General features: G+C 41.5%; 1 protein-coding gene across 1 annotated transcript in view; it reads right to left on the reverse strand.

Annotated features, from left to right (window-relative positions):
* The window catches only part of LOC132075810 (von Willebrand factor D and EGF domain-containing protein-like), a 172,621-nt gene that overhangs the window by 90,940 nt on the left and 67,216 nt on the right, over positions 1–14,465 (reverse strand). The window contains exons 7-10 of the mRNA XM_059476517.1: positions 12,796–13,013; positions 9,704–9,777; positions 3,692–3,962; positions 395–573 (exon numbers count right to left, since the gene is read on the reverse strand). Coding sequence (XP_059332500.1) covers positions 395–573; positions 3,692–3,962; positions 9,704–9,777; positions 12,796–13,013 — 742 coding nt within the window. The remainder of the gene's footprint in view (positions 1–394; positions 574–3,691; positions 3,963–9,703; positions 9,778–12,795; positions 13,014–14,465) is intronic.

A 14,465-nucleotide genomic window follows, 5' to 3' on the forward strand; every position in this document is an offset into this window, starting at 1 on the left:
AAAGTTAGTACAGTTTAAGCTAGAAGTTGTTTTTCAGTTTTCTTGCAGTGGAAAATTCTGAGACCTTTTTTCTACTTGCCACATTTGCTGACTTGTTTGCCTGTGCTATCTTTATGCTTGGTAAAAATATCTTCTTGTTTGGGGTGAGTTTATCCTTTGCTCTAAGCCATAAAACCCCTTCTAACTCACACACCCTTTGCCTCCTGGGTTGTCCAGTAAAACTGGCTCAGCAATTCTTTTCTTCCATATCAAAACTTGCTTCCATCTCTATTCCTTCTTCAGATTCTACATTCAAAAATCTTTCCACTAAGCATCTGTGAGACCTTCTTGTCAAACTTTCCTCCTTCCCAACAGCTAAGAGCATCTCCTGGGTGGGATCTCTGTGGCTTTGTACCTCCACTCCTCTACGAAATCTTCCTCAGGCACGTTGTTGAGGTCGTTGTGAGCCATCCCATCAAAGAGGCCACACAAGCCCCGGGTGCTGTTGAAGTCCCTGCCCGGTGTCCTCACTGTCACTCCCATTCCCCTCTCGCTCAGGTCCGCTCGAACAAATGCCCCAGAAGGGAACAGGATCTGAAGAGGCAGAAAAAAAAAAATAAAAAAAGCTAAATAAAATAAATTAAAAAAAAATTAAAAAGTGAATTGAAGCTCTTTTTATGCAATAAAAAACATCTCTTTCTATACACTAAAATTTCAAAGCAGGATGTTAGCGATGGCAGAGGTAATTTAAGACCACTTAGAAACACTATAAATATTTATTTGTGCTGTTATTTAGCTTGCTTTCAGATTCCATGGCATTCATATCTGATAAATCACATAAATATATAACTCCATGAGTACTTTCTTCTTAAATTAATATTTGCATCCATTGAAGTTTTCCCAGTGGTAAGTTACCAGCTAATTTTTGAAGTGACTTCCATGACAATAAGGCCACCATTGTGACTTTTATTTTAATAATTTTATAATAATAAATTTTTTTGAGAAACTGCCAAGATTGAAAAATATCTTTCTTCCTTCTGAACAACTGTTTCATTTTCCAAGGCTGGATTATCCAGGAAATGATTGTGTTTTAAAGTGGATAAAGCAATTTTCTCATTAAAGGACTAGTGGTAGGCTTACACTGACCTTTAAAAGGATAAAAAAACCTAGCAGGGTTCAAAACAAGAAGTAACTGTGTGGATAATGGATTTTTCAGATTGCTTTACTAACCAAATAATAAAAAGAAGAAAAAAAAAGCAAAAAGAAAATATCTGTTCAGCTGATTTCTTTTTTTATTTGCTGTATTTTTACAGGTTAAAAAAACTATTTGAAAATTTTCTGAGCCTGGAGAGGGAGCAGGAACATGCTCTCCTGATGAGTAGCATTAATACTTTCTTTTTATCCAAAAGTAAATATTTTCAGTTAATCTTAAAAAATACATTAGAGTTGCAAACATCTCATTATAATAATTTCAAACAAATTATTTTCCCTTTTTAATTGGCCTCTGCCTAAATATAATTTATTCATCCAAATAAAGTCCTTTGTTTTCCTTTATTTTGGGTGGGGATTTTCTGGTCCCTTTGAAGTTCCTCCCCATCAAATCTACTCATACCTGTGAAGTTGTAACAAGCTCATATTTTTATTCTTGTGCTTGAATCCAGGGTTTACTCAGAGTTTGGCTTTACTAAATTACAATTCTGCCCATTTTAGTCCCCCATTACTTCAGGCTTTTTCTAGCCTGCGAGTAAAACTCTTGCAGTCAGAATTGCCTGAGCTGCTCAGTCTTCTGCGCTGTCCAGATTAATATTTTGATATATTTTGGGAGTTTGGAGGGCTCTAACCCTTTCCTATCCTGCTGCCCTGGGCAAGGCATCTCACCTGGATGTAATGCTGCTAATTGAGGCTTCAAAGAAGGTTTTTTGAGCCCTCAGTTTGCAGAGTTATTCAGCGACTGCCTGCTGGAAGCTGGCAGTGACCCAACCACCCAACTTTGCGTGACCCAACCACCCAACCAGTTCCTGAGCTGCATGAGGATAAGGATGGACAAGTGCTGGGAGGATTGGGATGCACCCTACTCAGTGGTGTGCTCAGGGATCTTGTTCTCTGCTGCACAGTTCCTGTAGATTCCCACTCACCTCGCAGCAGGATCCATACTGTGTCCCCAGCCTGCCCTGATTTGTTTCCCTGAGTTTTACCTCAGGTGTAAATGAGAGTAGGGATTCCTCACTAAGATTATCCTGGTAATAAAACAGTAATTATATTGCATTCAGTTGCAAAATGAAATGACAGCTTGATTCCTGCTTTTTCTCTATTCTATAATTAACAGACTTTCAATTACTGCCTTCCTGAGGTCTGTTCCAAGTGAGATCACAAGGAGAGCCAAGCACAGGCACTTCCTGCATCATTCTGGCTCTGCTGTGGACCGATCTTCATCCAAAACATTTCATAGCAATAAGTCTTGATGATACAACTCTAGGATAAAATTATCTTCTTGGCCATAATTTGCAGCTCTTGTCTTTACCAAAACCCCTGCTGCAGCCTGCTCTTATTTTTCCAGTGATTTCAGTCTATTAGTGTGCATAAGCAATACTTATGCAAAGCAAGTTGTGGCCATATATTTGTTTAGGCAAATGCTTTATGTTACAGCAAATGTTGCACATTTACAGCCCATTTTCATAGCTTTTGGGGGCTCTCTGGCTCTGACTAATAGTATCTTACTGCTCCACTCAAAAACTCCATTACTCTGCTACCTGTGATCTTTCCTTGCGTATTTATATCTTGAGCTCTGCAAAGAAATTTGCTTTATGTGATGTGGTTGGGTAGTGCCTGGCATAAGCAAACATGGAGTGCTGCAGAGAGTAAGCAGTGCTATCAGAACTCCGCTGTGTCGCCAAAAATTTCCAGAGGCATTTTTTTAGTTTGGTTTTACACTTTGCTAAACCAACACTTTAACCAGATACTTCCCTGCCTCTCATTTTCCTGCAGGCACTCTGATGGCTTCAGATATTTTCTGTTGGAGCCCAGGACATCCCTCTGGGTGCCCTGGATGGCTCGAGCCCCTGACAGGGGGCTCAGAGACTCTGGCATGAAACCAAAGACACCTGTGGCTTTGATTTTAACCCATGGAAAAAATTGCCAACTTTATATGTGGATTCTCAAGCCACGAGAGTTTAAGTAGAATCATAATTTGTTACAAGATAGAAAAGTAGATTTTGGAGTTTTTAGAATGGGGGTTCAGAAGCCAAGATGGAGGGATTTGGGTGTGCCTTGTCCTTATTCTTTCTTCTTCTTAGCTTCCACCTTCTGCGTGATGGTGGCACTTTTGGATTGGTTTAGAGTAGAGACAGATTGTCTAACATAGGTGATAGGTATTGGAAAATTATTGTAAATAATGTACACTTAGTTTCTGGTATAAAAAGGTAACACTGCCTCAGGGGTGGGAGTGTGCCACAGACTGACTTGCTGGACAGACCTCAGCAGGTCAGGAAAAGAATGTGTTAGATAACAAAGAATAAACAACCTTAAAAACCACAGCCAAAGAATCCTGACACCTTCTTCGATCTCGGGGCTGGGAAAAGGAGATTTTCTAACACTTCAGGGTCATCTTAACCACAGAAACCCTGAGTGTAACTTCATTGATAATTCAGAAATATTAAACGTGTGTTCTCAAAGCGCAGCCGCCACCAGAGCGCTCAGCCATCCACGCACGTACTGTTATTTTCCTGCCTCCGTAAGACTTCAGGATCTTGACTTGTGGCGATGCCTCGGTGCTCTTGACGGTCAGCTGGGGCCTGCTGTGCCGAGAGTGGCCATTGCAGGTGTCCAGCACCACGGTGTCACCCCCTTCTCGTGCAGCCACGCCGCAGTTGCAGGCGGTGACGGAGCGGTGGCCGCCGCAGTCCCACTGGCGCACGTGCACCTCGAACGCCCGCGACGCGCTGCGGCTCAGCAGGAACGTCCCGATTTTATCGCTGTCATAGCGCCTAAACCACCACAAAGAGACAAAACCAGACAGGGTTAGACACCCTCAGTGTTGGGAGATCTTTGGCTATTGCACAGCAGTGCTCCATCATTAGAGCAGAGCGCTGGCTGGCCTTGGAGGATGGAAACACGCGCACGTGGGGAGGAGTTTCTCTGGCTCTGTATCCAAGGGAACGCCGCGGCAGTTGTTGGCTGGAAGAGCCTAAGGATTCCCGTGAAAAGCAGGAGTTGTGCCCCAGCTGCTGCCATGGCAATGGGCATGGATAAAAAGGGTAAACATTTGATGTAAAGCAAATGGGGAGAAGTTTCCTGCCTCCAGGTCTTAATGAATATATTTTGGTTCTAACTGGCTGATTTTAGAGTGTGATGTTCAAAGGGAAATCAGTGCTCAAATAACCTCTTCTGTGACTAATCACCAAATTTTACAAGTCTGGCTGTGGCTAGGTGAAGGCTTCCTGTGAAAATCTGGGATTCGACTGGAAGCCAGCTAAAATGAAGTTTGTTCCTCCCCCTCAATGATTTGCCCATAAGCACAACTTTCACACTCAGTGGATCAGCAATCAGCGTGGAGAGCAATTTAGGACTCTCATTCTTTTCTGTAAGGAACGTCTCCACTCCATGTGGGTGAGGCCAAGAGCAGGATAACTTTAATAACTTTGCAAGTGTTTGGCCTCTGCATGAACCCTATGGAACCTCATGGATTTCCACCACTGAGGACTGTGAGAGGACCCTCTTCTGCTTGTTCTTTGTGCTCTCATTCCATAAACTTGTCTCATTCTCCCTCTATTTTATGCTGTTATATAAAAGGAAATAGTAGCCATATACTTAATATATGTTGCTGATGTTTTCTTCCTATAAGCCAACAGCTTCCATCTTTAAAAACAATGGATTATTCTGCTTTCTTTTAAGGCACTGTGATTAGTTTTAAACTCAATTTTTATGAAATTAACTAATGTGGAAACTGAACTATAAGCTCATAATAATAAGCTTTATTATTTTCTACAATAAAAAAAACCATTAAAAGGCATGTAAAAAATGCTTCTGCCAAATAACAGGATTATTTTTAAAACAGTGCATAGAAACATCCACATTGTTTCAGGCCATTAGTGTTTCTTACGCAGAGGAGCAAATGGCTTATGAACTGTGACTTTTTTACATGTATATTTCTGTTTTGTTCCTCTTCAGAAAAAAAACAAACTATAGATAACTTTGTAGTTTAAAACACAGTAAAAAATTTAAACTCCAGCTTCTTTTCTCTGATAGAAAACACCTCTGACTTTATCTTTCATCTTGAAAAACTTAGGTTGGCCATAAAGTGATAAGATTTTGAATGCTTCTGTTTCATCTTACTTTCTAATCAGATACATAAATCCTGTATTACACTGCATAGATGCTGCTGCTAAGATTGATCAGAGCTAAGGACAACATAAAAAAATAAATAATCTCTTTAAACCTCTGGTACTCGCTCCATTTGGATATCTTTGTGGGGGAGAAAGAGGATATTTTATGAGAGCACCTTCCTCAGTTTCCTTCTACAGGAACAGCTTAGAAGGAGAGGTGTTTAAGGAGGCTGATGGGAAATCAGGCATCAGATTGGCTGTACCCAGACTAATCATCTCTGTCTGGTAGACAAGGCTCTTTTTGCATATGCATATAAATGTCATTGCAGTCAGGGGAGCTATTTATTGCTTAATAATCACTGACAGTGGACCCAATCCAACCCTCCTGGAAGTCACTCTGAGTTCAATTAAGTCATGGCATAGATTGCACAGCACAAACCTGCACCGTGCCTAAATTAGAGCTTTCAGGAGCCTTCAAATCAGTTGGATGGATAATTGGATGTAGTCAGGTAAACTTTTGTGGTGTTTACACAACTGTAATTGTGATAATGATTCTTTGGACAACCTTGGAGTTGCCTGTAGTACTAAATCCCTGAAGCAGGCTTAGAGCAGATCTTGCAGGAGGGAGTTCTGTGGGTTCCTTGTGAACCAGGCACTACTGTTTGTGTCTAAATCTCCCTCCATAGTGCCCTTCCCCACCCTGCTCCCCTGAGAGCCTGCAGCAATGGGCAGATGGGGTGAAAAGGGGTTCCCTCCCTCCCTCTCTGTGTGCCTATTGTTTTCCAAGGGGGGAAGCAAGCTCTTGTCCTGGCATGAAGTCATGGCTTGAGTTATGCTCTTTATCCAGTAATTATAAAACACTTCTGAGTGCTTGGTTATGGCAGTCAGCTTTTCTAGGAATAATTTCTGTTGGTAAATCATAAGAGAGGGACAGATATATGAAAACTCCTACCTAGTAGTGCTCAATTAACTCATACCCTGGTCTTTCTCTTCACCAAGCTGCACTTTCCCTTTGTATTTATTCAGTGTGGTCATTCCTGAAGATTTTCCACCACAGCTTTGCCACAAAATTATTTGATTTGTTGGCATGACCCTCCAGGCTCCTTCTTTCCCTGCTACTAGGAACAATTTCATGGCAGGCTTGACCCCATGAAGAGTTGGGTGATGCTGAAGGACGTTCTCTGCTCTCAGAGTGTTCGTCCCATCACGTTGCTGTCAGAGCAGATGTTGGGTTATATTCAGCAGGCGCTGGATGCCTGGGGACAGCTAAACTGCTGCAGACTATCCAAACCCCAGCACCTGGCAGGGCTGCTCATGCCCAGGACTTTGCTGTGGGCTCCTATGATGAAAGCAATTAAAGCCAACCAGAAAATGGTGCAATTTCCTTGGTGATAATATTGTTGGGATGATATAGATTAGTGAAAATTTTTGAGAAGTCTGAAAAATCTTTTAACATTTTTTTTGTTAGGTAGGTAAAATGCAAAATAACATAAATGATGTATATAGATCCCCAATCCAAAGAAATTCTCCTTTTTACTTTGTCCTAAAAGGATTTTCTGCATATTTAGTTTTAAGCTAGTAGTTCATATTTAAGAATCTGCGATTTATGGCATGAAAAGCTTTTATATTTATAATGTGCCATAACCAGTAATGAGCGCTATACTTTTGCTTTACCAGGCTTTCACATTTGTTTAATTTAGAAGGTACTTTGCTATAAAAGGAAGTGCTCTCTCTGGATTTTAGCTGGTATAATTAACGTTATTTCACATCTACACTCCAATATACACAAATTGATTGTGCTTATGCTGTAAAATATGACACATTCTTCTTTGATTTTCAGTCACTGCCTTTGGTGAAAAGAACGAACAGATTACAAGATAAATATTCCTACAGACATGTATTAGCAGGAAGCACTGCAAAGGGGAGTGCTATTAAGGAGTGGGAGTTGGGTATTTCAGTTGTCTAATGAATAGCTAACTACCTCAGATGTAACGTGAGCTCACTATGTCAGATTAAAACCATTGGAAACATCACAAAAAAGTTTAAAAATTACATTGGAATTGGCCATTTCAGTAAGAAAATTGCACTGCCAATGAGAAATGCACTTCCAGACTTAAGATTTTTGTACCATTTTTCAATTTTACAAATTTATTTAAATAACTATTTTTACTGAAGTTAAATTTTAAATTTTAATGATTTTCATTTAAATTTTGAAACCACAAAAAGGTTCTCATTTCAAACACATTTTCCCACCAGATTCCTTTACATGAAAAAAGGAGAATGCTTCCCTTCCAGACCCCTGTGTCAGCTTTTGCCTCCAGATTATAGTTTTGTAGCAGGACAGAGGCAGGAATTGCTTTCCTCACTCCTTAAAGACAGAGCTTTAAAAATCATTTGCTAACGTGGTAACAATTTTTTTTGGATAGGTAGCCAGAGAATTTGCTTAACTGATGTGTAATAAGGTAGCCTAATCATTATAATAATTGAAAGAGAAATTATTTACAATAATAAATGGGAATATAAGTAGGAGTAATGGGACTGTGAAATGATGGGTAGGAAACTTGGCTGAATACCAAGAAGTGATACGTCTTAGGGAAATAACCTGGTTATTGAGATGGACAAAACTCCATCAGCGTGGCTCATTTAAAAGTGCACTGGACAGAGCAGGGATGAATGTCTGTCTGTCCACAATGCAAAACCTGCAGCTTTTGAGGGGCCAAGTGATTCTGGGTTTTTCCTCTTTTGAGTTTGTGTGACTCTGAGGCAGGATGACACAGACTGATGGGCTTTTCCAAACTCCCTGGGTCAAAACAGGACATAAATTACTTAGAAGCATTTCTGTGTGATGTCAACAATAGGATTTAAAAATTAGTTATTCAAATAAAATTGCTTTATTTGCTTTTAGACCTTTTTTTCCCCCCATGGAAGCAATGCAAAAATGGGCAACATGGGTGGAAGGGTATCCCCATTCCAAGATGTACTTTCCAGCTATTTATAACTCCCAAAACACAACAATCTGACAGATCACTGCCTGTTCCCAGCCCTAAATCAAAAGGGAGTATTTTAGAATATAAATGTATGGAGAGGTTTAAAATAATACTGGTTGATCTAGTTTAATATCCCAGAGTTTAAATAATTGCAGCTACATGAGGTATGAGAATATCTTTGAACTTCATGCAGCTCTAACGAAGCTTCCAAAGCAAGAAAAGCACCCAAACTTGTATGAAACAAGTTCCTGGCCACATTTAAATGCTGTTCAACAAAGCAGAAGGGGGTCTGGGAAACCATGGATAAGCAGAGTTATCTCCTATCTCAGAATTTACACAAAATCTTTGTTAGAAGCAGAAGTGTAACCTTTAATGGAGTCACTGCCTTTCCTACTCACATTTCTTCAGCAGATTTCTCCAGCTTTGACATAATTTCAGATGCCATCTCCTGTTGGACTGAAACTGGGATATCACGAGGGCAGAAATTCCCACCTGCCAAGTCCTTGTGGATGCTGTGCATCCAAAGTCATTGTCTGTGCCATCAGGAGGTCAATGGCAGAATGACAAAATTGGAATGTAATCTGAACTATTTGCAACATTGGATCAAATGTGCCAGGTGCAAATTTTAAAAGCTTTCAGTGATGCCAATTAGCTGGGATAAATAGATTAATGAATGATTAGGGGAGTTAAATGTGGAAAAGTTCTGCACAGTTCAGGCTGTCAAACACAAAGGCACCACTTTGACTCTGTAAGTCTTTAAGCAGCTTATTGCTGGGTAATACAGAAGGACATTTGGACACTACAGGAGGATGTACAAGTTTATTTTTGCATTCTTCTCCTGATATTTGACACTAATAATTTCTGCACTTTTTTTATCTGAGACATTAGAGCCATCTTTTTGGGGTTTTTTGGTTGTGTTTCTGATTGTCAACTCCAGCTGGACATAAACCAGCTCTGGAAACAGAAAAAATCAAGAGCATCCTTCTGATGAGTGACTTTGCAGCAGATATTGCTAAACTCCTGTGGAGGCTGTCCCTGTGTGCTGTGCTGCCCTGGTGACATAATGTGTCACTTGGGTGGCATTGGGGTGTCACTAACACAACAACTGGCCCTCACAAAGCCACTGGTGATGGTTCTATTTAAAGAACATTTTGGAACCTGACCTTTGCCTTGTAAAAATTATTCAGACTCAAACCCATTGCTTCTCAAGCATGAATCCATTTCTAGTCCTTTTGTTAAAAGGAGTACACAGCTGGAAGGAAAGCACTTGTGCTGTTGAAGGAGAACATTCCTCATTGTAAGCAAACCTGTTCAATGCTTTTTTTTTATATTCTAATGTAAGCCCAAATGCATGCCATATCCAGAAACTGATAACTGCAGTAATTGAGCCAAATTATTTCAAAGTGAAATACTCACCATCCATCAAATGTGATAATGTGTGGATCAGTGAAAGAGTAGCAGTTCCCTGTTGGGAGGTCTCGAACTGTGACCTAGTTAAAATGAAATGTGTAATGAATACAGTCTACACAACAGTTTTCCTTCATTACTGTTCCTCAAAAAACATTAGGGGCAGGATTCATGGGTTAAGTACAAACTACAATCTGACTTCTGAAATATGATTGCAGATAGGGACAAAATGGGCTTTGCTTTCAAACAACAGAGTTTAATCATAGCCAATGAGGGAGTTCAAAGTGTTCCTGTTCATCTGATCTAATGTCTTTCTTTATCTGGTAAAAGCTGAAGTTCTTTATTAAAACGTTTTGCCAAGGAGCACATCATTCACTGAAATTACCAGGAGAATAGAGTGCTCATTAAATTGTACTAATTTTAATGCCTGAAGTATAGTAAAAAGGTATGCTATAATTAAGTAACATTAGCATGTTTTAGTAGTACCTGCCTGTCCCCTAATTTGACCTCAGATTTCCCTTTACAGCATCTCAATGGCTGATTTACCTATTTGATGTGGATATTGATCAGATATCGATGAGGAGGCTCCAAATTACACTGATGTAAGTATGTGGGTGAAACAGGAGAGGATCTACTGCAGCTACAGAGATCTTTATCTGCAGCAGCCCTTGACCCCTTGGGCACCAGCTGGGTGACAGAGAGAGCCCTGGTGCCCTGCAGGGAGCAGATGTGCCTGCAGAAGCCAGGGGCAGGGCTCTGGAGCTGTAACACCTGAATCTCAGGCAGTGCTGGACCCAGGTCTGCTCAAGAGGGTGATTTTCAATGGCTGAGTGCTCTGCTGACCAGCTCCCAAAAATGCAGGACTGGGTTGTGTGGAGATTTGTGATATGAAGAGCTCCCCCAGTCATACTGGTGGGAGTGATGGAGTGTTATGGTTTTCCATTTTCCATCCTGACAGACTGATTTCTTGGGCAGGGCTGTTAATTCTTTTCTCCCTCCCTGCCCATGAGGAGCCCAGAGGTGCACTCCAGTTAGTTCTACCAGGATCCATGGAGCAGGGAAGAAGGATGGCTGCTATATCCCTGTGCAGCCTCTCAGTGACAAAGCAGGACCTGGCTCTTGGGAACAGGGGTGAAATTAAATAAATGAATTAGAGGGTGAAGATAGACCTTCAGTTCCTGACAACGATCCTCACCTGCAGCAATACATCATCTGTATCTCAAAATACCCCTTAACCATGACACAGAAACACTGAGATGCCCAGTCTGGCACACCAAACTTTTAGAATGATGGTCTTGAGGACTGAAAAAATGAACTCGTCTTTGAACAACTTTTTGATCTGGGGTCAGCTGTATCATTTGGATTTATGGTGTGACATGAAGTGTCTCACAATTTTCCCATTTTCTCCACAGACTCACAGATCCTAAGTAAAAATTTAGCACAAACAAATCCATGTGGCTCTTCCTCCTCTGTTCCTTCTTGCATGATATCAGCAGAAGACACAATTCCTGGTCGGAGGCAGGAGTAGTTTGCTGAGGAAATCCTGTTTACAGGTATCTAGATGTGTTAGGATGTTCTGCCCACCATTTCTGTTCAATTGTTAGATAAATCAAAAATATCTGAACAAGTCAGAAGGGTTAGGGATTATGTGGATTTTCATACATGGACTTTTTCTTGCTATGTTGCAAGAGCTATGTTACATTAAGTCCTCTAATTAACTACAAAGCAGCAATGTGAAAATGGGGGGGAGGGAAGTATTGACTATTATGTTTCCATATATCAAGTTTTAACAGAGATAAATGGAATTTATTATTAAAATTGATTTATTCAATTTCACACTTGATACATCTTCATATTTTAATGACAGAATTTGTAATTTCAAGAAAAAATATGAGTGTGTGAGTGCACGATGCTGAATTAGCCGTAATTTCTGGTTTAAGAATCTTGAAAAGAAGCCAGTTCTGGAGATAAAATGCTATACACCCATGCTAGCCATTTTGCCTTTGAAGACAAAAATTCTTGTGGTCCAGTTTAATCTTATTCTCTCATGACAAAATCCACAAAAATTAAGGCAGGGAATTGTGGATTTCACTGGGGGGTTGTTTTCAGTTACTTAAGATATGCCAGCTTGGATGTGTCCCTGCTCTGAGAAATTCAGCTCAGTCAAATCTGTGCTCTGGTTAATTTTTTGGAGTGGTGGGATTACAGCTCTCAAACCTCCCAGCTGAGGTCCTGAAATAACTTCATGGAGAAAGGGCTGGTCCTTGCTCACCACATTTCTTTAGCCAGGCTTTCTACAGGGAAAGTGTGGCTGGCCTTCCTGATTGTTTCTTTTTGTTGGTTTGTTTGTTTGTTTGCTTGTTTTATTTTGGACATTTTGTAGTGGTATAAATGAAAAAGTGGAGCAGCCACGTGTCATTGAAAGTGTCCTGGCAATTCACACCACGGTCACAAATTGAACATGGCACTGCTCAATCCTCTCTCCTCTCTCCTTTCTGAGGCTCTGCTTTTTCAGAAAATGTTCTCCAAACATTTTCTTCTCATTTTTCCCCTCTCTCTTTCTCAAAAAGATGCTCATTCCCTAACCCATGTTCTCCCTCTCCCCTTTTCCAGTGGACAGGAGCATTCCTGGTGACCTCTGTGTTCCAGCTCTTGGCCTTACTCATGTGCTAAGTAATAATCAAACCTAAATCTGTCAGAGCACAGGGAATTCCATTTAATTTTCGTGGTGCGTAAAGTGACTGATTTGCTTTACTCTGCTGACAGAGGGCAGGGTTAGATCAGATATTAGGAAAAAATTTCTTTACTGTGAAGGTGGAGAGGCCCTGCCACAGGTGGCCCAGAGAAGCTGTGACTGCCCATTCCCTGGAAGTGTCCAAGGCCCGGTTGGATGGGGCTTGGAGCAACCTGGGATAGTGGAAAGTGTCCCTGCCCATGGCAGGGGGTGGAACTAGGTGGTCTTTAAGGTCCCTTCAAACCCAAATCATTATGACAATCATCCCTAAAATTTTATTTTCTTTGGAAAAAAAAAAAGGAGAAAAAAAAAAGAAAGGAAAAAAGAAAAAATTTGTCACATTTCCCAAGTGATTTCAGGACCTCACCTTCACATCCCTGGGTGTGTAGGCCCTCCAGAGCACATCCCCTGGGGTGGCCGGCCGGGCGCTGAGGCGGCTGACGCGGTCCCTATCCTGTGCGAAGTCGGTCACGGCTGTCACTGTCACCCTGGCTGCTGCACAGCTGCCCCCCGAGCACGGCCCCGGCAGCAGATCCACCTGGCAGGCCGAGAGGGCGATGTCTGGGGGCCCTGGGACCTGGCTGCCTGGAGGGAACGCCAACACAGAGAATGACAAGAGTCAGCCAAAGTGCTGCCCCTACCATGCTCTGTTTAACAGAAACATTTCTCGTTCCAGGACACACACGCCTTGTGTCTTGGGTTGAAGGATTTAGCTGGGGTGTGTGTTCTATTTCCATCTTTTAGAGGTGGGGCAGCTATCTCCTGTTCATTGAGCAGTTTTCTTTATCTCTTCCACAGCCAATCCTCCCTCCAGGAATCCCTTGTTCATGGCCACTGAGTGCCCCTGCATGGCTGATCAAATGCCATCATCCCACTGGGAGATACTCCGCCCAGGGGAGGAGCCAAGCATTCCTACCTGGATACAATCTGAGGGTTGGAACACTGCAGCAGCATTTTCCTACTGGATTCCCAGAGGGAGCCCAGGCCCATCTGCAGCAGCCCTGGAGCTTCAGAGGAAAACTCCCACCTTGTGCAGGATCCCTGCTGCACCAGAACCACAGCTGGCACTGCAGGAGGGCTGAGCCCCCATGGGGTGGGACTGTGCCACCACCCTGACACACAGGGTGTCACATCCTACTCTGACTCTAGCAGTGGTTTGGTTGTATGTTGGTGTTTGGTTTTTTTTTTTTTTTTTTGGTACTATTGCATTTGTATTTTTTTAAATTTTACTAGTAAAGAACTGTTACTCCTCTTCCCATATCTTTGCCTGAGAGCCCCTTAATTTCAAAATTATAATAATTTGGAGGTTTACATTTTCCATTTGAAGGAAGGCTTCTGCCTTCCTTAGCAGACTCCTGTCTTTTCAAACCGAGACACCTTGGAACCAGATGGGCTTTACATGAAAGCAGTTGTGACTGACTGAATCTGGCATCCCCCTGCACTCTTCACTGTGCTGCTTTTTTATCCCCAAAGTTTGCTAAAAACTTGGTGGTGTCTATTTTTCCACAAGTGCTAATATTTCTGGGACAATGGTGTTGTCTTTATGGGTCCATGCCCAGGGAATGAAGACAAGTCGTTGTCATGACAAAGAAAGAGATGAACCTGTGTTCTGGAAAACAATTCTCCTTCACTGTCTAGAGTATAAGGAGGTATCTGCTGGGAGTTATTTAATTTAAAGCAAACAGGTATTTTGATGTGAAAAGGGAGGGGTTCTTGAGTAAGTTTTTTGGTGAACTGTGGATTCACAACAGCAAGGCAAATGCAGCTGGTCTATATTTATATTTTTTGGCTTAGTTATGTTATGGTGTTTTGCTTTCAATCTGTAAAACAATGGTAGTTTTATTTGTATCCTTCACAGAAGTATTGTGCTGATAAATTCACTAAAAAATTAGGAAAATAATAAGCTATGGAGATACTGGCTATGTGAGCATCAGTGGTGGGTAGAGAAATGATGTGTGGTGACAAAATCAGCGTGACAATAGCACTGCACATCATATATTTCCTGAAGGGACCTCTACACACAGCCAGAATGGCAGT

Source organism: Ammospiza nelsoni, chromosome 7 (assembly GCF_027579445.1).
Source record: "Ammospiza nelsoni isolate bAmmNel1 chromosome 7, bAmmNel1.pri, whole genome shotgun sequence".
Classification (NCBI taxonomy): domain Eukaryota; kingdom Metazoa; phylum Chordata; class Aves; order Passeriformes; family Passerellidae; genus Ammospiza; species Ammospiza nelsoni.